Source organism: Equus quagga, chromosome 12 (genome assembly GCF_021613505.1).
Source record: "Equus quagga isolate Etosha38 chromosome 12, UCLA_HA_Equagga_1.0, whole genome shotgun sequence".
Taxonomy (NCBI): domain Eukaryota; kingdom Metazoa; phylum Chordata; class Mammalia; order Perissodactyla; family Equidae; genus Equus; species Equus quagga.
In genome coordinates this window covers 107,048,644-107,075,137 of record NC_060278.1, presented here as the reverse complement: position 1 = coordinate 107,075,137, position 26,494 = coordinate 107,048,644, and the positions used below count along the sequence as shown (strand labels likewise).

Sequence of the window (26,494 nt, the reverse complement as noted above, 5' to 3'; positions counted from 1 at the left end):
GTAGTTGGAAGTTAGTAAGAACTCATTCCACTCCTTGAGGGAGCGCTACCTTCCTGGATATTCTCACCCTCACATCCCTGTCGCCCTCCCCCCAAGATGCTGCTGCCATAGAAGAGAGAAACCCCAAGCCGTCAGCGGGGAGGGCAGGCCTGGGCTTTGGGGACCTGGCTGGCTGTAGGAGGGCATGAAGGCAGCCCCCTTCCCTCCTAAGCCCTATTCACAGCTGTGCACAAGGACCCCCACCTGGGCCAGCATTCTCTAGGAGCTGAGCCTGGCTCAGGGGTGCGGGGCTGATGACAATATCTCGGATGTGCGTGGGGTCTGGTACTTTTCCAAAGGCTTTCAAATGCATTATCTTGTTGGAGGCTCATTTGAGGCAAGAACTCAGCAGACTGGAAAACAACTAATTTACTGAATCCTGAATGGAGAGGAAGCCGAATGCAGCGTGTGTTTTTGCTGAATCTCAAACCAAAACAACCTTTTGTTAAAGAACAAACAAATAAACAAAAATGCTGAACGTCAGTTCACCAGGGAACACAGTCTGAACAGAGGCTCTGGGCAGGGAAATATGCAGCAAATTCAAATTCAACAAACGTGTATTGGGAGAGGGGCCTGCTGGAGTCACAGATGTGCTTATGAGGGGCCCCTAAGAGCTTTTAAGGGGCATTCCAGCATGCATCAGGAGACAAGGTTGATCTTTCCACAGAGCAAAAACACTGAGCCATGGGAGGTGCTGCTGGGAGCTGGCTGGGGAGGGGGCCCTCCAGGTGGGGGGGACCCCTGAGCAAGGCAGGGAGGAGGGGTGCATTTGGACCATGAGACCATGCTGCGTCTGAGTGGAGGCTGCATTGCCTATGGGGGGGGAGCATTGGAGGTTCCCCCTCGGAGTAGCACTTGGGGTGATTACTCTGTAGCAGTGAGGTGGGGTGGGATATTTTGAGATGATCAAATGGCCATCAGCATTTCCAAAATAAAAATGATTTTGGTCAGTTTGAGTAGCTTCTTTGAAATAAGTCTATTCTCCCATTTTTGGTGGCACAGAAAGAAAGGTGAAGTGACACAGCCGGAAATGTGTGTGGGCATTTTAGGGGGTTGGTCAGGTTTCTCATGTCCAGGGCCAGGATGGGAGGTGGAGGTGGAGGGCTCGCCTAACCCTGCGTCTACTTGACCGGCCACCCCACACTCGTGCCAAGGGGAGAAGGGCAGGACCAAGGGCTGTGGGGACTAGTGGGGACCCTTGGTGCACAGGCTGGCGCACCATGGGCCCCTACACCCCAGCTCTGTTTATGCACGTTCACAAGGACACATTCTTGGCCTGCAGTTTCTTCCTCCTGCTGGAGACTGGCTTCCTGGAGCCCAGCTTTGAGGGTGTAGAAGCCAGGGATTGGATGGTAAGAAATCCTCCCCCTCATGCCCAGGGTGGGGGCTAAGCAACAGCTCGGTCATCCCAGGATGGGTGGGTAGTGAGCCTGGGATCTCAGCGATCACGGGTGGCTGCCCTTCTCCCAAGGTCTCGTGGCCTCCTCATTCTCCTAAGAGCCAGGTGACAGTCACTTGCTTCCCTAAACATCCATCATGGGCCTGTCAGAGATAACTCCCCTGATGCAGTCACCTTGAGTGGCCCTGGGTCTTCCCTGGCCCTTGGGAGAGCAAGGCCTTTGGCTCACCCCCATGGTCACCCTTGACGCCAGCACTCAGGCCAGGCCCTGAGCCTGCAGCTGGTCCCCAGCTGCGTCCCTGGCCCTGAGGCCACCTTTGCGCCTGCATAAGGGAGACTCAGTTCATCTCCTGCTCCTTGACCCTCCATCCTGCAGCCCCCTGGCGGGGGGAAGCAGACACTGCTAGCTGCCCAGAGAAGGAGGCGCACCACCTCAGTGACCTCTGCCTCCTCCAGGGCATCTCAGAGAGAAGCTGGCAAGAGCTGCCTATTGCAAGGCCATTAAGCAAGCTAATGAGCCATGAAGCCTCCCAGCCTTTCCGGCTGCCAGCCGTGCCTCCCCTCGGCTCAGAGAGCCCATGCCCACCGACCGCCTTGTGACCGCTGTTATTGTTACCTAACGTTTCGGGCCACGGTTTTCCCAGACGGGGCCCAGGCCCCAGAGCTGCTGCTTGCCTTTTCCAGGCCCAGCCAGGGCTGTGCACACAGCAGGCAGTTAACAAATATTTGCTTGGGATCAAGCCCAGAAAGAGTCACCTTGATTTCCAGGACTGGGGAAGAGACTCGGAGCCTGGGGACCCTTGGGCAGGGGTGAGGTAGTCAGTGGGCCAGAGCACAGCCTGGGGACATGTGTCCTGCAGCCACATTCTCACCCCCCTGTTTTCAAGAAAAGAAGTGTGGGCAGCCACCCATGTGCCAGGTGGGGCTTAAGTCCCCAATTTCTTCCTCTGGGCCCAGGCTGCCCGCTAGGATGGAGCACAGGAGGGGACAAAGGCCCTGCCTGCACTCTCACCCAAACTAGGGGGAAGCTGGCTCCCAGGTGCCCTGAGGCCAGCCTCACCTGCCTTACACTAGGCCCAGGTGCGGGGTGGGGGGGGGGGCGGTCTCCCTGAATCCTGGCCAGGCCCTGCCCTTCAGCACCTAGGACTGTGCCCATGGGGGCTTCAGTGAGGAGGAAAGGTACTTGACCTGGTACAGGCCTCGCCTTGTGATGTGCTCTGGGGTGAGGACAGTCTTCCCTGTGACTGCAGGATCATGAGAGAGCCCTGGAAAGCCCATGGCCTCCCCTTGGAGTCTGAGCTGCGCACCCGCAGAAAACTGAGCTGGCCCAGGCAGTGCAGGCCTGGCCCCGGGCCCCAGGCTGCCCCCCTCCACCCCTAAAGCCCTCCTCCCCAGGACCCAGGGCTCTCATCTGCAAAAATGAGGTCACGAGCTGCATCTCAAAGCCAGATGCTGGTTTGGGAGAAGGTGGCAACAGCCCAGAGCCCCAGACCCACCCGCAGGCTTCAATGTCAGTTTCTAAAATTGGGTGGGAGAAAGAGTGAGACGAGGCAAAGATGAGATGTGGTACAGCCATATTTAATTCAACCTCCAGTGAATTCTAAGGGGCCAGAGTAGAGACTTCTCTTGCTCCATAAAATTGGGTTCCTGAAACAAGTCACCTCCGTCCTTTCAAAGGGGTGGGCTGCTTGGAGGTGGTGGCAGCAGGGGCGTGGGCTCTCTGTAATGTGGGTACCATGCACCGGGCCTGGGGCCAGAGACAGGGCCACGGGCACCCACCACTGGCACCAAGAAGATGCAGGAGGCGTGATGGCCAGCTGGCCAAGGGTGTCAGGGCCACCCATGTGTCCTGGGGCTCCAAGGTCGTGCAGAGGCCCCAGGAGGGAGCACAGTCTGCAGAAGGTAGCGGGGAGGCCGGCGGGTAACTCAAGCAGAAACAAGCCCTAATGCTTCCCGTCCCTCTCCTGGGGCCCCCGCCAAACCCTAAGCTGTTTTCTAAGACATAAGAAGGAGCCATTTCCATCACCACGACAATTAAAAACAAAAAACAAACCAAAGCCGACCTTAAGGTATAATCTTCCAATTGCTTAAAATTAATCAGTGCAAAGTGAGGTAAAGAGCCCTGTGCTGCTGGGGGCTGGGAGACGCTGCTAGCCTCACACAAGCCTGCGCCTCTTGGAGTCCCTCTCCGAATCCTCCTCCTGGGCGTCCACCTCACAGCCGAGCGGGGACACCAGGTTCAGCAGAGGATCCTCGGAGGCCCGGCCGAAGAGTGCCAGCAGGAGAGCCACCCCGAAGCCTGTAGCGCGCTCACCCTGTGGGCAATGGGTGGGTGGAAACACTCTGCCACTGAGCCAGACCCGCTAAGCAAGCCCGCCTCTGCAGGGAGGGGCTCTGGACCCCCACTTGCCCTGCCGCCCCCTTCTACTGTCCTGCCACACTCAGGGCTGAGTGCTCTGGCCCCAACCCCCAGGTCTCCTCGGGGCGGGCAGGGGTGAGACCCAGGGCCCTGGGCCTCATGCCCAAGATGGGCTGGTTGGGACAGGACTGCACATAGCAGCCACTCTGTTCCCAGGGATGAGGAGACCAGAGGTTGGATGGACCACAGCTGGGCCAAGGGCAGTGAGACCCTCAACAAAGAGTGCTCCAGTGCGCTCAGCCTGCAGCACTGGAGCCAGAAAGAGGGTCCGGACTCATGAGAGGGCAAGAGCAGCCAGGCCAGTGGGGAGGGGATGGGTGGCGAAGCACATTGGCTGACAGGCCGAGGGAGTGTCCTAATATGAGAGGGGAGGGCACCCACAGAGGGGCTGGACTCACGGCGTGCACAGGTGCAGCAATATCCACATGGACCCAGACCCCGGGCCAGTCGAAGCCAATGTGTGAGGCAATGAAAAGGCCGGCACAGGAGCTGGGGCTGTTGTCCCGGTCCTGGGGGGACAGGAGGACAGACGGTGACCCTTCCACTCCCAGCAATGAGGGTTGGGGGGAGGGGCTCCACCAAGAGTGCCTTCAGGGCTGCTGCTTCTTGGGCCTGCTGTGGACGTCCCCAAACCCTCTCAACTCCCCATCCTCAGCCACCGCCTCTGCAAGAAGGGGCCTGGAGGGTAGGAGGGCCCAGTGCAGAGAGGCAGCTGAGAGGGACCCCAGGGCCTTCCATGTGGGCTAAGGGGTCTGCCTTCCCCCCGGGGCAAGTGAGGAGCCAGGGAAGGAGCTGATGGGGGGCAACCGAGGCAAACCCCAGAGTGGGGAGGAAACCCTCAGCGGCTGCTATGGTGGATGCGCTGGCAGGGAGACCAGAGAAACGCATGTCTCACATCTGGACGCTCTCGCCTCAGCATGGATCTAGGGCCTCATGAGGGGACCCTCATCTGCACTGCTGCTATTTCTTGGGGTCACTGTCTCCCCAGTTCCCATGATGCTCCCGTCCTGCTCCATCCAGCACGGGCAGCATTCCAAACCTACCGCCACCGAGTTCTTCATGTCGGCCACGGCCGAGGTGAACTCGCTGAAGTGCAGCTCGGGGCAGTAGACCAGCGGGTGCACCAGGTCCCCGCACTTCCTCCCGGCCTTCACACAGGCTGCCTCCCACTCGGCACTGTTGGTGAGCACTGCTGCGTGGTACTTGCCTGTGGCGATGCCCTGGGAGGGTGGACATCATGGGAGGAAAGGGAGGAGGACACAGAGGGAGAGTCACAGCGGTGAGGGAGAGATGGACAGAGCCGCACGGGAAGTGTCCACCATGGGAGAAGAGAGAGAAACACACAAAACAAAAGAGGGGCAGAGGGGCAGCAGGGAGAAGCAAAGGAAAAGGCAGAGGAGCGTGAGCGTGGAGCAGGTGTGGAAGGCTTCCTGTCCTCTACAGGCCTTGGTCCACGGGCTCCACCGCCTGCACCCTCACTGGGTGCCACAGATAAGCTCCTTGGCCTCCTCAGCCAGGTTATGAAGTCACAGTGGCCCCCTCCCCCCTTGGAGTCAAGGTGGGCTCAGGCTCCCTGGGGGCTGCAGCTGAGGGGCCCACCTGCGCTCCAGTCAGCGTGGCCATGTCCAGGATGATGTCAGCTCCCAGGTCCTTGCAGGCATAGGACACACCATCTGCCAGCACCAGCCTGCCCTCAGCATCGGTGTTGTTAATTTCCACAGTCCTGGGGCACAGCAGAGACCCCGGCTCAGGGATGGCATTCCCTGGAGCACTGGGAGTGAGTCTCTTTGGAACTGGGAGACCCTGTTTAGAGCCCCTCTTCCCTCTGGGAGGCCAGGCTGCCTCCAAATTCTACAGCAATGTAGTGCCGGGGTCGGCAGCAGAGGGCACGGGCTCAATCCAGCCCCACTGCTCTCCAGCTGTGAGCCCGGGCAAGCTGCCCAGCTCCCTGTGCCTCAGTTTCATCATCTGTAAGACGGGAGAGCAGGGTTGTGTGGGCAGCATGCACTGGGCTGGCCGTTGGCACAGAGTGCCTGGCTCCAATAAAAGCAAAGGAGGAAGCACCTCTCAGGGTCACCCTGGGGACCGGCCCCCGTGTGTATGTGGGAAGGGGGAGGGGGCGAATGGACTTTTTTATTCTGAATCCAGAATTTTATTCTGAATTCTGGGCCACCTGTTCCTCCAGCTGCCACCTGCTGTGACTTTCAAGTGTGTCCTTTTGCAGCTGAGAAGGAATGGTCTAAGGGCTGAACTCAAGGAGGAGATGCAGGGAGACCCCCAAGGAGGGAATCTGGGGGGCAGGGCTTCAGACACCCAAAGAACATTAAGCCTAAGGGTTGGGAAGGGTTCCTCCCCACAAGGCAGGGTGAATCCTGAGCTTCTGAGCCAGACGCCCTGAGGGAACACAACACCTCGTCCAGTGACGTGGCCCACCCTCCTGGCCACCCCTGGGAGCAAGCAGCCTGCTACCCATGGGGTTCCTGTCACAGGGCATCCTCCCAGAGGATTTGCCTGTGGCAGGGGTGAGCAGGGTGCAATCTGCCCCTCAGCCGGGTTTGGCTCCAGGCTGACCAGCCTGGCCCTGGGAAGGAAGGGGTCGCGAGTTCCAACAACGGGACCACATGCCCAGAGGGAAGCAGGCGCTGTGATGCAGGTGAGAGAAGGGGCAGCCAGCCTTACTTTCCTGAGTACAGCAGGTGGATGTCGTCAGGCCTCGTAGCATTGGGCCCCACTGAGTTTTCGGCCAAACAGAACACGGCGTGGAGGTTGTCTTTGAAACCCTGGAGGGGATGAGGGCAGAGGCCCAGTTACAGGCTGGCAACGCGCAGAGGAAGGACGAGCCAGAGGACCCACCATGGCCAGATAGACGGACAGAACTCCAGGGAGCAGAAGGCACAGCTTCCCTGCCACTCCCTGGCAGTCCTGGCCGCGGGCTCCAAGGCCAAGGCTCTCCACACCTGCGGAGTCCCAGCCTCCCCACCAGAGCACACGCAGTGCAGGGACGAGCCCAGACGTGGGGCTGGGTTGCTGGGTTTGAATCCTGGCCCTGCTGCTTACCAGGGGTACATGCCAGGCCAGTCATTCAGCCCCTGCCTCCTGTCCACAAAATGTGGCCAGCGGTCAGTGTCCCACTGGGCTCTGCCTCGCTGTATGACAGAACACTACACACATGCGTATGCAGGGGGTCAGGAAGAACTTGGCCTCACGGAAATTTAGGTGTGAAGTGATGGTTTTCTGATGCCAAAATGCAACATTTGTACACTGAGAAAAGTGCACTACACAGGCGGAGGCGCTTTCTGCCCTACACGGGTTCTGAGCAGGCCTCAGAAAACCCCAAGCAGGCCTCACCCAGGTGGCAGCCGAAGGCGGAGCAGAGGTCCACACCCATCCCTGCCCTTCCGCTGCTCCCGGACACAAGCCCTTAACCAAGACACATCTCCTCTTGGCACTGAGTGTGCCCGGCCTCCTGCCTGCCGCCCCAAGGGCTCTTACAAACAGCTCTATCAGATCCAACATCTTCCTCGGCTCCTGGAACAGGTGATTCTTCAACCACAGGTGCAGAGCATCCAGCAAAGACAAACATGGGCCTGTGGGCAGGTGGAGTCAGCAGCAGGCACTGAAGCACTGTGCTGGGCTAGGGGCAGCTGCGAGCCCCGAGACACACAGCAGCACAGCCCCTGCTCGAGCCCCTGAGATGGCCCTGAGCCCGAGCCCCGCAGATGGCCCTGAACCCCAACACCCACCACGGGGGAAAGAGCCCCACTGGCTTCCTGGGGGCAATAACACTGGGCCACCTGTCAGCTCCCAAAGGCCCTGAGGCTGCCACTACCACGCTCACAGCCAGCCTGCGTGAGAACAGGGCATCAGGGGCTTCTAGACCCTTAGCCTCATCCCTTCAGAGCTCCCCTCCCTAAGACCCCCAATCACTGACATTCAGGCAGCACACAGTGACCACAGCCCAGCCTGTGCCAGGGCTCCAGCCCTTCGCATCCAGGTGGGAGTGGGTGCTGGGAACAAATGAATGATGACAAGATGACCCTTGAGACAGGCCGCTGAGGCCAGAGAGGTGAACCCACCAACGAAGGAGGGGAGCCCTGAAGTCTTCCCAGAGAGAGGGATGTGGGTCCAGAGGGGAGAGGAGTTTGCAGAACATGAGGACAGGACAGGGGCTTGTGAGGAGAGACCAGAGTTCCCAACTTGACCCTGTCAGCCTTCCCCAGGCTGTGGAAACCTGATGCTGGCCCCACCCCGTAATTTCAGATTCAGAAGGTCTGGGTCAGAGCCAGAATCTGCATTTCTAATAGGCTTTTGGGGTCCTGCTGCTGCTGTGGGGAACCCACTGGGAAGGCCGGCTTAGAAGGACTGCAGGCCTTGGGCAGGCAGTCCCAAGGCTCATGTTGCCAGGTATCAGGGTGCAGGGACAAGGCACACGGGTCTTGGGCTCACCAGGGGGACTGAAAACCTGCAGGCAGCCAGGGGTTTTAGTAAGTAAGGCTTGGAGGGCCATTACCACGGCAGAACCTAGCACCACCTTGCTCCCAGCATACCCTCGTGTCAGGATGGCACGTCCTCCCCTTCTAAAAAGGTTAAAACATTTCATTTTGAAATAATTTCAAACTTACAAACAATTTTGCAACAATGGTACAAACAATTCCTGGATACCCTTGATGGCAACTCTTCTAATGGAAATGCCTGGCGTGGTCTACACTAGGGAGTTATCATGGACATGGTGACCGGATCCAGTCTGGGGTCACACACTGCACTTGTCGTCACCTGTCTGTCTCCTCAGTCTGGAGCCTCTGAGGTCTGCCTTTTGTCTTTGGTGACCTTGGTGCTTGCACTGTCTCCTTGTGCTACACTCAGGGCATGCATTTGGCAGGAAGCTCAGAGAAGGGGTGTGTCCTTCCCAGCGCCTCATCTCAGAGGCACATCATGGGCTCTGTGCCTGTCCTGGTGAGGTCCACGGGACACAGTGATGGCTGCCAGGTGCCCCGCAGTACAGTCACTGTGCATACTTGTATGGATGTGCTCTGCAGTCACAACCATCCCATTTCTTATCACACTTTCACGCTCTGATTTTAGCATCCGTTGGTCACTCCTACCTGAAACAATTATTACTGTGCAGCTTGCCAAATGGTGATTTTCTATTTCCATCACTCCTTCTACAGTTAGAACTTGGAATTCCACTGTAGGAAATAGTTCTCTCCTCCCCCATTTCCTTATTCATTCAACAATTTACTCCTACTGGTATGGATGTATGGATTCTTATTTTATTCTGCGGGTTATATCCATTACCATCATTATCTATTTTGTGGTTCAAATTATGGCACGTTGCTTTTTAAGAGGCCGACAAAAATTAGAGTTAAGAGTGGAGCCTTCAGGCTGCAGCCCTTGTTGGGGTGGGGGTTCCTCAGCAGCCAGCTGCAGCACCCCTGAGGTGGAGGGGTCCAGAGGAGTCCTGAGACCACTCATGGCCACCAGCTGATGAATCAGCGTTAATTGTGCAGGGCAGAAGCAAGAGCCAGTGGGCTGCAGGGCCCAGCTCTGAGAAGCCCCAGCCCTGTGCCCTGTGAGAAGCCGCCAGGGCAGTCGAGGACGCCCCCACACCCCATAGACGAGGCCCTCCTTCCACCTGGAGTTTCTGCTTCTCTCTCAGGAAAGAGGCTGGACTCCTGACCAGCCTCAATTAGAAACTACTTGCCAAGACCTTTTAGTTTTTGTTTTCACTTTAAATTTACCCCTGGAACCCCACTGCACAGGTAGCCCCTGTGGGAACAGAGGTCTTACACTTTATGACACCAAGGCCCGAAGGAGCTACACTAAAGAGAAAGTCTCCCTGTGGTGGCCAGGGCACGCTACGCCTGGTTGAATAAACACTCTTTATGGCACCAGGACTTTGAGCTCCAAAGGACCTCACCCAAGCCCTGAGAGATCACAGCTGTGCAGGCAGGGAGGGGCCTCCTGGGAGCCCTTGCTTCCTCCCATTTCAGAGCCTTTGGCCTCTAGTGGTGCGGATGCCCCAGGTGAGGTGACGCACCTGGTTAGTGTGGCTGTCCATGTTCCTGGGGACAAGGCCGCAATGCCCTGAGAACATAAGAGGGGCCCTTTCCTGGGCAGCATCCTCAATACAAGAGCCTTCAGCAAGCGAGTACCTGCCACCTCCTTGGGGCAAACAGGCAGGGAACAGCCACTACCTGCTGGTCCCTTAACTGAGGACACCCCAGAGTTACTACCTGCTGATCCCTTAACCCAGGGCTCCCAAAGTCACCACCTGGGGGTCCCTTAACCGGGGTTTCCTCAAAGTTACCACTTGCCGGTCTCTTTTATGGGGGCTCCCCCTTGCTCAGACTCTGATTCCCACTGTCGGGCTCCCTGAGGCCAGGCGTGTTCTGGATGAGAGACCTGCTGCTTGGCGAGCTGGTGAGTCTCAGCAATCTCTGACGTATGGCGGGGGTTGGGGGGGAATGGGGTCCCCCTGACTCCCTTGGATGTCTTTGCTCAAAGTGGTCATGCAGGCTATTCCCAGAGCAGACCCTAGTCCCCTTCTACCTGGCCATGGTCCACAAAAGCCAGCCAGCCTCTCCCCACACCCCTACGCTGAGCGCCCTTGAGCATGAGCAGGCAGGCCAGGCTGGGGCAGCCTGCTCCAGAGCACTCCTTCCCCTTTTGGTTGAACTTAGAAATAAGTGGGGACCTGTGAAGCCAGATGCTTTGGCCTGAATGGCACAGGGCCAAGACTACAATCACACAAGGTGACCCACTGGCAGAAGTGGGCCGAAGCAGTGTCGCTCCCAGAGGCCTGGCAGTCAGCCTCTTGCCACCTTTCCCCCACCATTGGCACCACTGCCACTCCAACCCCAGAGGACAGCCCTGCTGCTGGGCCATAACAGACCCTGGATGGCCAGGTTTGCAGAGAAGGAAGATGGCAGCCCCAGGTTCCCACCAGCACAGACGGCACTCCCATGACGTGACTGGGAGATCGTTGGCTGACGGCAAGGGTTGCGTCTTATGTGAAGATAAACAATGGAAAGCTAAGAGAAGCAGGTGGCACTAGACAGGCCCTCCTTCTGTCATAGGACGCATCACCCAGGCCAGAGAATGGAAAATCAAGTCCCCATGGCCCAGTGTGGGCTGTCACTGCTGTCCTCCCAGCTCAAGGACCCCCTCCTGCCGGCCTTTGGCTTCCAACAGAGCAGGACCCTCTGCCAGAGGGTTTCCCTGCCAGCAGGGGGGACCTGGCTTCCATGGGGTGCCTGGGTGCAAATCTAAAGTCCATCCCCACTCCATGGGGGACCCTCAGGGACAATCCTCCTGGCCTGAGCTCCAGGTGTCTGCTGAGGACGAGTGAAGAAGGGGGCGAGCCCTGGCAAAATCATTTTCCAGGGGTCACTCTGACGGGGAGAAAGGTTGTCAGGGAAGAAAACCTACGCTATGAGCTCAGTCCAGGGCCTGGCACATTGGGTTACACCTGATCCTGCCACGTGGTTTTAGGTGAGGCTACTTCATTGAACAAACACTACTGGGGGCCCCATAAATGCTGGGCCCTGAGTGGCAGGCATGGGTGCACCTTGCTCTCGGGTGACACGCTCAGGCAGAGGCAACACCCTCAGGCAAAGGCGACACTCACGCAGAGGCCAAATGCCTGGGCAGAGGAAGCCTGAGAGAAGGCAGGAAGCTCTGGGAGCCTGGGAGGGGCCCAAGGTGGGAGTGCAGAGGAGGAGTAAGGTGCCCAGCTCCCCAGGGAGCTGGGATGAGGAAGCTCAGGGAGCCCTCCTCCCCTGGACTGCGGAGATCTCACTCACCTGCTTGACGGCTGCTCGGAAGGCCCCCAGGATGGCTGCGGCGCCCCCGCAGTCCCTCTTCATCCCTGGCATGCTGGTCTGAGGTGGCACAAGAAGGTCGAGAGAGGGGTGAGTGGATGCTGACCTGCCCCAGCCCTGCCCCACCCCACCCGGCACACTAGGGCCCAGAGGGGGCACCCCTAGTCTCACAGGACCTGGTGCCAGGTCACCCGAGCACCCACAGAACACAGGAAACTTCCATTGGTCAGGTGGGTGTTCTCCAGAAGTGACAGCCTAAGACGACGGGATCCCTTTCGCTGGAACAGAGCTTTAGAGGTTACCAGGTGGGAGGAGAAGAGGAGGAGGGGAAGAAGGGACAGGAAGGGCATGCGGGTGAGATGTCCCAAGCTGCCATGTTATCCGTGGCTGGGCTCCTACACCAACACAGCTGCCCTGGCTCAGAGGCTTGGCCATGACCTCTTCACGCAGCTGCCACGGCCCCCTGGGGGTCTGTCTGCAATGCCTCTCTCTGTCTACTTCTCTGCCTGATTTTTGAGGAAGAAACTGAGTCTGGGAGTCTCCAAGTTTTGCCTGAGGTTGCCAGGCAGCACCACAGGGCTCTGGAGCAGGCTTCCCGGGGGTACAAGGAGCTGGGGGCCCCTCCAGGGGCCAGGACGGGGTGTGAAATCCTAGAGGGGACGGCTACCTCACCTGGACTCTCCACTTATCACAGGTCCTGCTATGTTTAGATGCCCTGCAGGCCCCTGGCCCCCCTGCCTCGAGGTCGGGACTGGCCTCCCACCTTAGAGTGGCCCCACGACCCCCATCTGCTTGGCTGCCGCACCAGGCACCACAGCCCTGTTGGAGAAAACCACACACAGGCTGATTGCCCCTAACGGGTACTGTGACCTCCAGCCATAGCTGGAGGCATGGCCACTCGGCGCTCCGTCCACTCATCCTCTGGAGCCCAGGCAGAGCTCCTTGCTCCCACTGTGGCCTTTCCGACCTTCTAGCCTCTGTCCCCATCAGCCTCACCCTGCTCAGGACTCAGCTTGCTTTCTGCTTCAGAAGCAATCAGAGTCTTATCTTCCCTCCACGCTCAGGGCCTTTACCTGGAGCCACCTCCACCTGTGCTGTCCCCCAACTTGTCCCTCCCACTGCTTCCACTGGGGGCCCAGCCGTGGGTCCCTCCCATGGTGCCAACCTTTCCCTTTTCCCTGGTTCCCACCCCTCAGCTGACAGGCACCCTTGAGACCCTCATCTGAGACAGCCCACGGAGACTCCCCTCTCTGTCCCTGAGCTCTCTGGATACGTTACTTGCTCACCTGCCGCCCGCCTCTCCCAGTGGCCTGTCCCCCAAGGCCGCCATGCTCTGCTGGGTCGGTGGTGCCCCCCATGCCAAGCACCATGGCTCTCAGCCCCTCTAATTCCAGCTGGCCGCTGGGCACATGGGAATGGCCTCTCCTTGCTTTTGAAGCTCTCTGCTCTCCACTTGCAGGCCCACAGCTGGGCCAGCCCCATGTGCTCCTCAGCAGAGGGCCCTGGGGCAGCCAGGCCCTACAGGAGGACCAGGTCTTGTTCTGGTTTCCACAATGGCCTCCCCCGAACACCCCCACCTCCCTTTGCAGCCCTCTCTCTACCACTCTTCTTCCACAGCCCTGGTGTAAGGAAAGAGCCCCAAAGCTTCAACTGCCCCTGAGGTCTCACCCCCACCCAAATCCACAGCCAAATCCTAGGGGCCTCCTGCTGTAGTCACTCAAGTTAAAACCAGGCACCATGTGTCTTCACCCCCACTGCCTCCTCCCCCTGTTCCCTTCATCTTTGTTTGGGACCAAGCCCCCACCCATCTCCCAAGAGCAAATCTCTGCTTCTTCTGTTGCCTCCTGCCTGCCCTTCTGGAAGGTCTGGCTCACCCAGCCAGCCCTCTCTGCCAGGCCAGGCCATGTCCCTCGCTACACCACATGACTGCTCCAGCCTCTCCCACGTGGGCCTTCTGCCCTCACTCATGTCACTGCCAAGACCACCTTTCTGAAGCAGACCACCCTGCCCTGGCCACCTGCCACCCAGGGAACAGGCCCCGCCTCCTCTCACTGGCATTTAAACCCGTCACTGTCTGGCCTCGGCGACACTTTCGGTCTCGGCTCTCTCTGCTCCTCCATGTCACTATCTTGAATGATCTTCTTGGGTTAATGTGAACCCTTCCCTAAAGTCACTGTCACATCACCAATCCCACCCCACCACCCAGCCCCTCCCTCCGGTCAAGTCTCCTGTGTAGACGGGTCTAATGAGAAGGCGCTAGAAACAGAGGCGCCTGCTGCCGCAGAGGCAAACAGGATTTTCTATAAACTAGTGGAGAGCGGTTACACGTTTTTACACTTTATAGGCTCCCAACTCGAATTGACAAGTTCATATTTTAAATTAACAACAGGTCATCAGATGTAAGGATCTGGATTTGAAATGTACTGAGTGACTTTTTGAATCCTTATTGGATTACATGAGCCTCGAGTTTTAATGGAAAGTATTTTCAGACACTAACGGAGCTGCTTTTACAATTAAGTCGAGTGAAAATGACCCAGCTAGCACTATTGAAAACAAGCTGTCTCTTTTGACCTAATTGAGGAAGCACAGGATTGTTTAAATGGAAAAACAGGGCCTCAGATCTGGAATCAAAACACTTACAAAATGGCCCACATAGAAAATGACTCGAAATGGCTACTGAAATGGTGTCCCCTTGTCACCACGTAGTCTCCCACAGGCAGAACAAATGTCCAACTGCAGATGGAGCTCAATTGATCGTGTAAGCTTTGCAGACTCCCCCATATGTCATTCCCATCTTTAAAAAAGAAACGATTTCCGTTTAAACACCAAGATGTATTTGCCTTTTTTCACTGGGTTGACACTTGTATGGATGGAGCAAAAGTAATGATGGGTTGGGGCCGCAGCTCGGACCAAGGTGTGGCACCCATGAGCCAGCAGTCACTGGATTCATTTCCAGCCCTCCAGGAAAATAAAGCACTGCCAATTTCACTTGTTTCCTTGCTGAAGCAGCAAAATTATTAACTTTTAAAAATCTCAACCATTGAGTACATCCGTTTTCAATACTCTGTGTGGTGAAACAGAAGGTCCTGGAAAAGCACTTCCGCGCCCCCTGGATGCTCGACGGTTGGTTAGAGAGGAAGCCGGGCCAGGTCGTCTGAGTTCTGAGTTCAACCAGCCTCTGTTCATGAACATCATTCTTACTTGGACGATCAAGTGATACATGCTGGGTATTCACACTAAGGGAGCTAGTAGGTGTTTTCTCAAAAATGAACAAAGTGAGCCTCGTGCTTCCAGGACAGCTGACATTATTTGTTGCCAATGGTAAAATGTGTGAGCTTTCAAGCAAAAATGAGAATTTTCAAAAACTCATATTTGCCTCCATGACAGGTTCCTAATATTCAATGACTTCTTAAATGAGATGGATGGTGATATTAAAGAAGCTGATTTTCTTTAATATTACATAATGAAATGTGTTAAGATTTTGGGGTTCTGCAAAACTCTGTGAACACTATTTTCCAAAGGATCTATGCATGATATTACAAAATCATGTATTCAAAGTGCAAGATAGACCAGTAGATTTTAAAGTAACAGGGTACAAAAGCTGACTGATCTGGTTTCAGATTTCATATTATAACTAACCTTTCAGAAACTGCCACTTGTTGAGTTTTGGTGTAATAGCAAAGAAGAATGTCTTTAGTTGTCTGAAAAGGGTACTAAATACTTCTCCCTTTTCTAACTACAAAATGAATGAGGCCAGATTTTCTTCTTACATTTTAACTAAAATAACATATCACAATAAACAACATGCAGATCACAGCTGTCTTCTATTAAGGCAGACACAAAAGAGATTTGCAAAAACATAAAACAATGCCACTCTTCTATTTTTTTCATCTTGAAAAATATAGTTATTTTCACAAAATTATATTATTTACATTAACATGCAATGGGCTTATATTGTTATTTTTAAATGAATTAATAAACATATTTACAATTTCCAAATTTTAACTTCTAGTAGGGCAAATATCAGCAGACATTACCCGTATAAACAAAATCTCTTTGGGACTAGTACTTGTTAAGAGTGTAAGGGGTTAGACTGCCACATCTGAGACCTGTGAGTTCATGCTGATCCTGATTTCCCTTGGAAATCTTTGGAAATGGAGCTGTGATTGTTCCTACAAAATCAGGACCACCAGCAAAATGACTAATTCCCAGGAAGCCTTGCTTCTCACTCTGACTCTCTAACAAGCCAACGGCCAAAACAAGCATCTGATCCCCAGAGAAACAAGCCAGCAATGCTACCAGCAGGAACTCAGCTGCCTCCAGGGCAGGAGCCGGGGTCAAAGGCAGGAGGGGCGGGTGGCCAGGACCAGATGCAGCTAGAGGGGGTGCATCGTCTGTGGAGAATTTAAAAACAATAATAAACCGACTAAAAGTCAGTTTGCCTGTTGTCATCAGTGGCAAAATATTCCTCCTGAAAAAAAACTGTTGTGAAAAGCTTCAAATCCACCAATTTAATTACTTATCCTTTTAGAAACATTATTCTACATGGATGCTAATAACTGCCAGTTACACAGCTAGCCTGACATGCACAAACTCAGCGACGCGCCTTCATTCTGAGAACAGTCCTGACAGGTGAGGATTGTGGGGTCTGCCTGTGGATGCAGCCAGCATTTGCAGGTCCTGCGATGTCGCACATTCTGCCTTCAAACGGTGGCTCCAACCCTAGGGGCAATGAGCTCGTCTCTTCGCCTCCTTCAGTCCATGTGAACAACTGGAGTTGTGTTTAAAGTGCTTTGACTCCACAGACATTTGAAAGCTGCTAGAATCAATCTCAGAGCACTGAAGACGTGGACAGTCTCGCAATTTCTGGAGGTTCTTGGGAAATGGGACTTCAGCAGTCTCTGCCAAGTGACTTTTCCTGAGTATTGCATATCGGTTGCTTCATGTGACAGAAACTCTTCAAAATTAAAATGAATACTGTTTTTGGATCGACTGTGAATGAAGACAGACGACAAATCTGGGACTTCTGTCTGTCTAGTGAACACAGAGGTGTGAAGATCAATTCTGATAAAGTCAGTGACAAATCTGCAGAAGCGAAGGCCCCAAAACAGAAACTATAATGCTAACATTCACTGCCACGAGAGATCAATACGAAGGCATAAGTTTTTTCTATTAAAAAAATTATATTAATGCTATTTAAGTGTTACTCCATTAGTTTTCTTCATTTGTACTATAATATTTATTTTTAATTTTTTACCAGCATGATAATATGTACAGAATTCAATAAAAGAGAATTCACTATGGGTATTTGTTTTTTAAACCTTTATTATTATTCATTTCATTTCCTGATTAGTCCTGAAAATAATTCTGTTATTTAGAGGAAGAGGGATGTTAAAAAAAAAAGATCGTCCACTCTGGGTGCCACTCACACTAGACAGGCTAGAGGTGCAAAAAGCAGCCGCACAGCTCTGCCCTAAGCAGCAACAGCACTGGGGTGCAATGTCAGAGAGGTGACAGAGAGTGGTGGGGCCTGCGGCAAAGTGGAGGATGTAAACTACATCCATGGGGGAAGCTGCCACTTGGCTCCAGCAAAACACCACCAGTTGGGAACATAGGACCAGCATTGCCAGATCTTCTGAGTTCACAAAAGGTCAGAAATCTAGTCTTTTGTGAGAATTCTTCCTGTTTTTAAATGTTGGTAAGTAATTCAAATTTTAAAACACCACTTGGGCCAACAAGACACATCTGTGAGCCATGTGGGCTGCCAGTTTTCAATGTCTGCTCCGCATGAGCTTAGCTTGTCCTCTCCTGTCCAAAGCTCCCTCTCTGGGATGTTTGATTCTCTTCTTCCAGATCTCCTGGGGCATAAATTTCACTCCTCTGCTCCTTCCCAGTCTTTGCCCCTGAGACTAGCTCAGGCCTGGTGCTCAGCAGCCGCTTAATATGAGTTTGTGGGATGAGCAGATGAAGACCCTCACTCCTGCTATTCCTGGTGCCAGCATAGCTCCTGGTGCACAGCGGGCCCTGCACGTGCTGAGCATGGAGGAGGGCAGGCCATCCAGGGGCAGACACTGACAGGTGGTCCTCATGTACTGTCCTCCTGAGATGGCTGGACTGAAAAGGCCATCCATCCATAGGAAAGACTTCTGGAACTCCCAGCCTCCCAGGCAAGGCTCACAGGGAGCTTGCTTCTGAGTCCAAATTCCCCTTGCATTAATGAGGGCGCCTAAGCTTTCTCAGCAGTCTCGTGCAGACCACTCTGAGTGTTCTCTCCATGGAAACCTCAGATGGTCGTGCAGCCAGTGAGCATCACCCCACACACTTCTCTTCACACAACCACCTGACTTCTTGAACCGTGCCTCCCTGGGTTCTGTTTTCTAGCCCTTTAATCATTTCTGTGGCTTTTCTCTGGATCCCGTCCAGACTTTTTGCTTCCAGACTCCTGTTTGAAGTGTGGGCACGAAATCATCTCCTGCTCAGAAGGGGAATTGGCCCCATCGACTCTCTTCCTGAACCTGGCTCCCCAAAGGCACACCCCAACTCCGAGCTCCTGGAAACCTCCCTGCCTTCCTCTGACGCCTCTGAGAGCTGGTGAGGCCACCTAGAGCCCTCCCCAGCCCAGGACGCGCCCAGGCGCCAGACCCACACCTCACCTTCCCTTTGATGCTGAGACCCCCAGTGTCGTAGACGATCCCTTTGCCCACCCATGCAATGGTCTGAGTGGCTCCGTCTGGGGTGTGGCTGAGGATGGCCAGAGCTGGGGGGTGGACAGCGGCTTTGCCAACACCATAGATTCCTACAGAAAGCACAGGGAGAGGGGCGATTGGGCTCACTTTGAACTGAACAGAGGACTTCCAGCAGCCCCCCAGAAACCCCAGCTCTCCCCCCAGAAATATCCACTGCCTTCTCTTGGAGAGCTGTACTGTCTAAGCCTGAGCTCCCTGCCCCCGCTCCGGCCCCCTGGCCAGCATGAGAGGGGAATGCAAATTAGTTCCAATGCTCTGGGACTGCGAACAAATTCTATGCACAGTACTGTTAGGCAAGAAAACCCGCTGAGAAAAAAAATATTGTATCCTTCCCAGAAAGAAATGAACAGAATTGCAGAATGAAATGATTTTTGGATAATGCTTCAAGGCTGCTCCAGCCCACGCTTGTTCTCTCCTCCCTGAACCCTCCACGTACTCAGAACTGCACCACCCTTTCCAAGCTCGCACCCACCACTGCCTTGCTGTTCAGTTTACACGCCCCAGCTTCTCAAGAAAACCATGTCCTGCTGTGGGCAGCATCCATGCCTCAAGGTTCCCCAATAACTGACCTGAACAATCACAACAACCAGGACAAGAGCCAATAATGGCTGCCTGACAAACTCCTACTTGTCCTGCAAGACCCACTGCAAATGTCACCTCCTCTGTGAGCCTTCCCTGATAGGAGTGGCCTCTCCCACCACTTGTAACCGGTTTATGTGTCTGCGGTAGGCACTCGAAGATGGCCCTCAGTGATCCCCACCTCTGGGCACTCATGACGGTGTGGACGCTGTCCCCCTAAGTGTGGGCAGGACCTTGTCTCACTTCTTCTGCATAGAGCAGAAGTGAGGAGACACCACTTGCAAGTTTAGGTTACAAAAAAAGACCTGGCCTCTATGTTGCTGCTTGCTCTTTCTTGCTCTCTTGCTTAGAGACCTCACTCGGAGGGAAGCAGCTGCCACACTGTGAGCCACTCAAGGAGAAGCCCACGTGACAAGGACCAGCCTGTGAGGACCTGAGGCCTGTTGGCAGTGCTGTGAGTGAGCCCTGCTGAGCACATCACTGGCCCCAGTTGAGCCTTCAGATGACAGCAGCCCTGGTCAACACCTTAATCACAGTCTGGGAGAGACCCCGGGCCCGGGATCCAGCTAAGCCAGACCTGATTCCCCACCCACAGAACTGTGAGATAATGAATGTGCGTTGCTTTCAGCTGCTACCTTCTGCGGTAATTTGTTTTGCAACCATGGATAACAAATACAGTGACTCTCCCCCAACCAGTCTGAAAGCACCTTGTCCTAGTTGTCACCACACCTCCCATGCCCAGGGAGTTGGGGAGGATGGGCCTGGTAATCAGGGAGGGCTCTCAGGAGGTGGCTTTGAGCTGAGATATGCAGGGGATGATGGCCCCTGCAAAGAGAGTATCTTGGTGGAAAGTATTTTAGATAGAAAGAGCTGTAAGTTCAAGGCCCTGATGTGATGTGAACTTGTGTATTCGAGGAACAGAAAGGCCCTGCTGAGTTGGCCCAGGGAGCCAGGACAGCAGCGCGTGAGGAGGCTGGAGAGGGTGTGGGTAGAGGACGGACTTGTATCCTGCGGCTTCCAGAATCTGAATCACTGCCTCCTTTCTCCCCCAGAGAAGGTCTGCTTCCCAGGGCCTGGCCTTGGGGTTGGACACAGGCTGGTTTCTTTCAGGATGCAGCGTGGGACAACATACCATGTGGCCTACCACCACCCTGCCACCCAAGGTACCCTGGACCTCTCCCTGAGGCCAAGACCGGAAAGGAGCAGCCCCCACACACCTCCAAATCCTCTTGTCTTCAGCTCCTCGTCCCGGATGATGGTTGGGGTGATCCCCACATCTTTTCCAACTTTCTTAATCTCCTGGACATGTTCATGGAAAAAACAACAACAAGAAGGCACGTGAGAACAGCTGAAGTCAAGGAGAGGCCGAGGGTCTGAGCCAGGACGAGTCGAAGCCTGTGCAGTGGGAGAGGAACCAGGCGTGGGAGCCAGAGGCTTCAACTCTCCCGGCTTTGAGAGTGATTAAACCCAGGAGAGCAGGCTCGCCCTCCAAACTCTGCAATTTCCTGCAGCTCATGGCTAGAGTCCCGAAGAGGGGCCTGAGAAGGAGGCTCTGTCTTCCCCACGCCCTCAGCTGAGGCCTGCAGGCCCCATGGAGCTGGGCGGACAGCAGGACTTTGTCTGTGGCAGTCCCAGGCTTCCCCTGCAAGGTGCAGAGACTGTGGCCACTGTCCCCTGCCAGCCCCCAGGTCTCCTCTGACTCTCCTTGGGGTCTACTGACACCCGTCCCATCCTGGCCCCACCCCTGGCATGACCCGCAGGGCCACGAACCTCTAGGAAGGTGTCTGTGTTCATCTCATTGCAGGGTGTGTCCACAATACGAGCTGCCAGCCGCACGCCTTCCGTGGCGTTTGCTAAGCACTAGAAAAGAACCAAAGGCTGTGACTGGGGCCCTGGAACCAGGTGTGAGGGGGCTGTCCCTCTTCATCCATTCCCCCAGGGACCCAAAGGCATCAGACGCACGCGTTACCGGGGGAAGGTTGTGCAGCTGCTGAAAGGGCAGCAAGGGGCAGGTGGAGGGGAGTCACACCGCCTGTTCTCGCTCCTCAGTGCCCGTGACCCACTGAGCAATCTACAGAAAGTTCCACATGGCTCCGCACCCCACTGCCAGAATTTCACAGTCACCCTCCAGCCTGGCGTCCTGACCTGGTATAAGTAGGGCCCACCTTCTTTTCCAAGCCTCATCTCCTGCTCCTCTCCTCATCCTGGTGGCAGGTGGCCCTCAGGCCTGGCCCTGAATGCATGCTGGGCATTCCTCCCTCCGGCCTCCGCCAATCCCATGCCCTCTCTCAGGGGGAGGCGTTGCCTTCTGTTACAGACCGAGAGGCTGAGTCTCCCCAAACTCGCGTGTGGAAGCCCCACCCAAAACGTGATGGTGTCAGGAGGCTTTCGGGAGGGATCAGGCGCAGAGGATGGGGAGGATGGGGGCCCTGTGATGGGCCCAGAGTATCCTTACAAGAAGAGGAGGCCAGAGCCCTCTCTCCCTCTGCCATGTGAGGACGTGGCAAGAAGGCGGCCATCTGAAAGCCAGGAAGAGAGCCCTCCTGGAACCCACCCGGACCTCAACGTCCAGCCTCCAGAACCATGAGGAACGTCTGTTGGTGAAGCCGTCCTGTCCAGGGTATTTTCTTATGGCGGCCTGAGCAGACCAACACACCCTCCCTTTCTCTCATCAAGATCCCAGCCGTCGTCTGAGGCACTTCTCAAAGGCCATAAACTCCAGAAGCTTCTCCAGATCCTCTCAAGGGAGTAAAAGCACTCTATGTCCTGAGTCCCTGGACCCGCTGCACCTCCTAGCCATCCTCCAGCCCAGAGTGGGGGTGTCTTTCTCACAGGTGCCCCGTGTGAGCGTATCATAGACTCCTCACCCTTGTTTTCCTGGTCGTCTGATGCCACACTGCTCTGGGCGCAGGGCACAGAGGGAAAAACACAGACAGACCTGCCTCATGCAGCTCACACTCGACCCAGTGCCCCGGATGGAGCAGGAGCCTGACCCCGCCCACCATGCTCGGCCTTGCAGCGGGAGGCACTTCAGACAGGGGGATATGCACCTGTGCAGAAGTCACACTTGTCCCAGAAACTGGCTGCTTGTGTCCTGCTTTTGCTTCAGCCCTGACCCTGGAACTTCTGTGCCTTCTCATTTGTCTCTGCCTCACTTCTGCCCACAGCACCTTGCTCTCACTGAGTCTCACAGTGCCTCCTGCCCCACCTCGATCCCCTCCACCCACTCCTGAGCTTCAGACAGCAGGCTGGCCTGGCTGCCTTTCCCAGCACGCAGGAAAGAGGCGATATTAAAAGAGAAAAGCAGCACGGATTTAGCGGGGGTGCAGACAGCATCAAGTTTATCATCACCTTTTCCAGTCCCACAGTGTCAGGGAGGGCAGGCTCTGGGTCAATAATGCCAGCCCAGCCACCTCCCAGACCCTGTCGCATCACTGCGAGAGCCTCTGCCTGTCCCAAGGTAATTAAACCCCCAAGTCTCAAAGGCAGAGACACAAGACGTGACAGCTCAGATATGAGATGCGCCCCTGTGGTCCCTGCCGCCTGTCAGTGGACTCTCCTCTGGGAGGGCGAGGGTCCCTGTCTGTGGGCGTCACAGAGACCCATTGCTCATCTCTGACGCAGCCCAGGGCTGCTGTCTGGGAAGTGCGTCAATGCCCTGAGACTTGTCTCAGAGGAGGCCAGGCGCTCGCCTCACAGACCTCTGGTGAGCTCAGAGCTCCTCTGCGCAGCGCAGCTCCGGGGAAGAGGGCAGAGAGCACTTGCGGGGGAGGCCGGGGAGGCTCCCAGTGCCCCTCCACCACAGCACAGCCGCGTGGCACTGGGGGAGAGCCTGCACTTCATTGTGCCTCAGTTTCCTCATCGCCAAAGCAGGATCATTCATTTATTCATTCATTCCATCCACATTTATGTGAGCACCTACTGTGTGCCAGGCTCCAAGCTAGACTCTGAGAATCCAAAGATATCCAAGGGACTCAGGTCCAGCAGAGAGTCACAACACACCATTCCATTAAGTGCTACAAAGGAGGAGGGGATGAGAGGCCAAAGGGACCCAGAGGGGACCAGGACCTGGATGGGGGCTAAGGAGGAAAAGGCCCCACGGGGTGTCAGAACCTCATGTGCTCAAGATCCAAGACAGATGGGAAAGAGGGCTGACAGACGGCGGCCGCAGTTAGAACCTGGCTCTACCCCTTGCTGGCATGGCCCCAGTAAGTCACTTAATGTCTCTGAGCCTCAGTTTGCTCAACTCTAAAACAGCAATAATAATAGGATCCATCTCACAGGCTGCTGAGATGTAAGTAAACCAATCCGTGTGTGCGCACACGTGCTCAGAGCAGTGCCTGATACTGACAAACACCTGGAAGACACTGGCGCTCACGTGGCCAGATCTACCTTTGTAAGGTGGTGGGAAGGGGGAACTGGAGGGAGGGCATGCAGAGGCAGGAAGACCTTGTGCTGCAATGGTCCCGGACAGCAGTGGGGTACCGGTGGGGGCGCCCCAAAGCAGAAGCAGTGGACAGAGTAGGATAGATGGAAGGTAGCAGCCACGGAGACCCCCAACCCACTGGCCCTCGTCATGTGCTGATCTGGTGCTGGGATTATTGCACACAAGACCAGGTCCCTGCCCTCTGGGAGCTCCAATTCCAGTGCGGAGCACAGATAAATAACGGTGCCTGGGGACACAGTCTGAACTTCCAGTCACCCACTTGCAAAGTGGACACTTCCACTGGCCCGTTGTCTTGTCCCACCAGGAAAGGGAGCTAAACAAAGATAAATAACGTCAGGTGGGGGTGGTACTCAGCTTGCAGAGGGCCTGCTGGTGTGAGAGGAGCCATATTAGACAGGATGGCCAGGCCTCCCTGGAGAAGGGATGTGGGCAGAAGCCAGAGTGAGACCAGGCAGGCCTGGAGCAGGATGGAGAGGGAAGCTGAGCAGGACCAAGCGTGGCAAGGCCAAGGGACAGCAGTCCCCGTTGCTGGAAGAGAGGGAGGGAGAGAGGGGAGGAGGGGCAGGGATGAGGGCAGGAGGAGCGGGGCTTGGAGGAGGTGGGTGAATCTAGGCTTGATGCTTAGGCGTCCAGCCCTGGGGTCTGATGGATGGTGGGCCTGGAACTCAGAAGGAACTCCCTGGAGCTAGAAGGAAGGAGTAGTCATTGCTGTCCAACTGCAGGATGGGGCCCAGAGGTGCTGAAACCGCCCAGAGAGGAGGAGTGAGGTCAGAATGCTGGGCCTCGGCTAGAGGAAGACTGGGAAAGACGGGCGGCATTGGGTGGGGTGGTGGCTTCAAGGAAGGATGATAAATGTTTGAGTCCAGTAGACAGGGCCCTTAAAAAAACAATGTCAGGAAGGAGGTGGAAACTAGATTTTGGTGGGCTGAGGGGGAAAAGAGAGTTAAGAAAGGCAAAGCAATTAGACCATGTTTTTTAAAAGTCCGGAGATGAAGAGAAGGAGAAAGATGAGCTGTTTCAAGATGGGAGAGGTCAGAGCACGTCCTCTCCTTCGAAGGAGAAGAGTCCAGGTGGACAGGGAGAAGTTACAGACCTCGGGAGGAGAGAACAGAGGAGGGGTGCTCTCTCGGGACTGACTGCAACAGCTTTCCCGAGACAGAAGTGAAGGATGAGGCAGGAGAAAGGACAAGCTGTGTCTGGCTGTTAGAATGGGGGCTGGAGGTAGGGAGGGTGAGACCACAGTGACAGGGTCTGGGACAGTCGCCATGGGGAAGGGAACCCAACAGTCAGCCCATGCAAGGATTTCTAAGTTGGAGATCACTTCCAGCCTTGCCTTGTCTCAAAAGGATTCTTCTGAGGAGCAAATGAAATAACATCTGTAAAAGTACACCATAAAGGGTAATGTGATATATGCATGGACAGGATTACTAGTATTAAAACCTGAAGGCGTCTGGCACTGCCTAGGTGCTCAATAAACACTGGCAGAACATAAGTGAATCCTGAAAACAAAGACCACCCTGAGGGCGAGGGAGCCCGCTGCCCGGGCTCAGAAAGGCCTCTGGGGCCTTCTCAGGAATTACAGCGGCCCTCCCATCCTCCCACCAGTAAGTGGGAGAGAAAGCTCTCCCAACATCTCTTTCGGCTGCCCCGCTCGTGGGAGCCTGGGGACACAGTCTGAACTTCCAGTCACCCACTTGCAAAGTGGACACTTCCACTGGCCCGTTGTCTTGTCCCACCAGGAAAAACTCCACCGTGACAGTCTTCTTCTCCGTGCGCCTGGAAGCACCCGAGCGGTGGGTGAACAGCGGGAAAGCCCGGGCCAGGGCGCAGGCAGAGGCGAACGCATCAGCCCGCTCACAGACCATCTGCAGCAGAGAGAGGCAGAGCCACGATGAGGGGCAAAGAGGGGCACAGGACACAGGAGCAAACCCACCGGAATTGCGATCAGGAAGTGCTGGGGCCTCACAGCTGGGTCAGAGGCCACTGTGGATACAATCTGGACAGAGGTGCCCCAACAAAGCCAACAGCCCAGGGGCCTTCCCGGAACCAATGTCTCGCTACATGAGAAAAGAAAATGTCACCCACCAGATGTTGTCCACTGCCTTCCAAGCCAGGGAGGCAGGACATGGAGGGACGAACAAGAGATATGGGCTCAGGAAAGCTGGGTCTGAGTCTCAGATTTGCCACCAAAACCAATCTGGGGTAAATGGCTTAGCCTCTCCAACCTCGGCTTCCCTGTCTGCAAAGCAGGGGTTACAGTGTCCGGTTGTGGCAGCACCGTGCACCTCTGAGACACTATGGGCCAGAGTGCTCTCCAGGCATGAGGGCTGAGCTAAGGGAGACACATGTTCCCTGTTATGACTAGGATGGCTTTTGGCACTCAGGGGCCCCGTGGGGCCATCCTCTCTCAGAAGCACTCACCAGAATGCACCGATGGGTTCCCGGCGGCAGGCAGGTCCGCACAAGTCGGGTGAGGAAGTGCGCGGCCGAGGGGCTGTTGTGCCTGCTCACCCTGGAGGGCAGGGCAGCCACGGTGGCATAGTTCAGGTAGAGGGGACAGCTGTCCGTGGGGTTGGGGTTGAGCGTGCTTAGAGCAGCCTGCCAGAGCTGGATCAAAAAGGGAGAGACAAGAGACAGACACCAGACTTCAGACAGTCCGCATGCCAGGAGCCCCGTGCCTGTGTGTGGACGCTGGCATTGCTAAAAGGGCACTTGTGCAGCTTCCCCGGGCACCCATGATCCCTAATGAAGATGTGTCACATCTTGCTAGAGCTGTGTGTGTCTGCTGGCACAACTCCACCCTTGTGGGATTAAGCAGTGGGGATGTAAAAGGCCAGTTTGGGGGCTGCTTTACTTCAAAACGCTGGAAACCCCCACTGGGGTGGGACCCAGCCAAGTGCCACTGACACGGGGGCAGGTGGGCACTGCCACGGGGGTTCTGCAAGGCAGGCGGGCGATCCCCCAGCAGGGCTGCCAGGGCACAGCCCCTCGAAGGCACTTCTTCAGAGGCTGGTCACATCTGCCAGCTCTCCCCACGAGCCTGGG

At 55.6% G+C, this 26,494-nt stretch overlaps 1 protein-coding gene across 1 annotated transcript; it reads right to left on the bottom strand.

Annotated features, from left to right (window-relative positions):
• Positions 1-2,995: 2,995 nt before the first annotated feature.
• On the bottom strand, positions 2,996-26,186 carry NPEPL1 (aminopeptidase like 1). The gene is made up of 12 exons (XM_046678059.1): positions 26,183-26,186; positions 25,871-26,127; positions 25,144-25,314; positions 20,773-20,862; positions 20,220-20,301; positions 18,331-18,473; positions 11,660-11,737; positions 6,537-6,637; positions 5,457-5,580; positions 4,901-5,077; positions 4,256-4,366; positions 2,996-3,753 (listed from the first exon to the last, which is right to left on the bottom strand). Exons 1-12 carry the CDS (start codon positions 26,184-26,186, stop codon positions 3,595-3,597), a joined length of 1,497 nt encoding a protein of 498 aa, XP_046534015.1. The 3' UTR covers positions 2,996-3,594.
• Positions 26,187-26,494: the final 308 nt, after the last annotated feature.

Bases quoted from the DNA above. Each gene is read 5' to 3' on its own strand.
- NPEPL1 (XM_046678059.1), bottom strand. The intron at 6,638-11,659 runs GTGAGTGAGATC...CATCCCCTCCAG, and splicing joins TCCGAGCAGCCGTCAAGCAG to GGTTTCAAAGACAACCTCCA. The intron at 4,367-4,900 runs GTAGGTTTGGAA...CTGTCCCCCCAG, and splicing joins ACATGAAGAACTCGGTGGCG to GACCGGGACAACAGCCCCAG.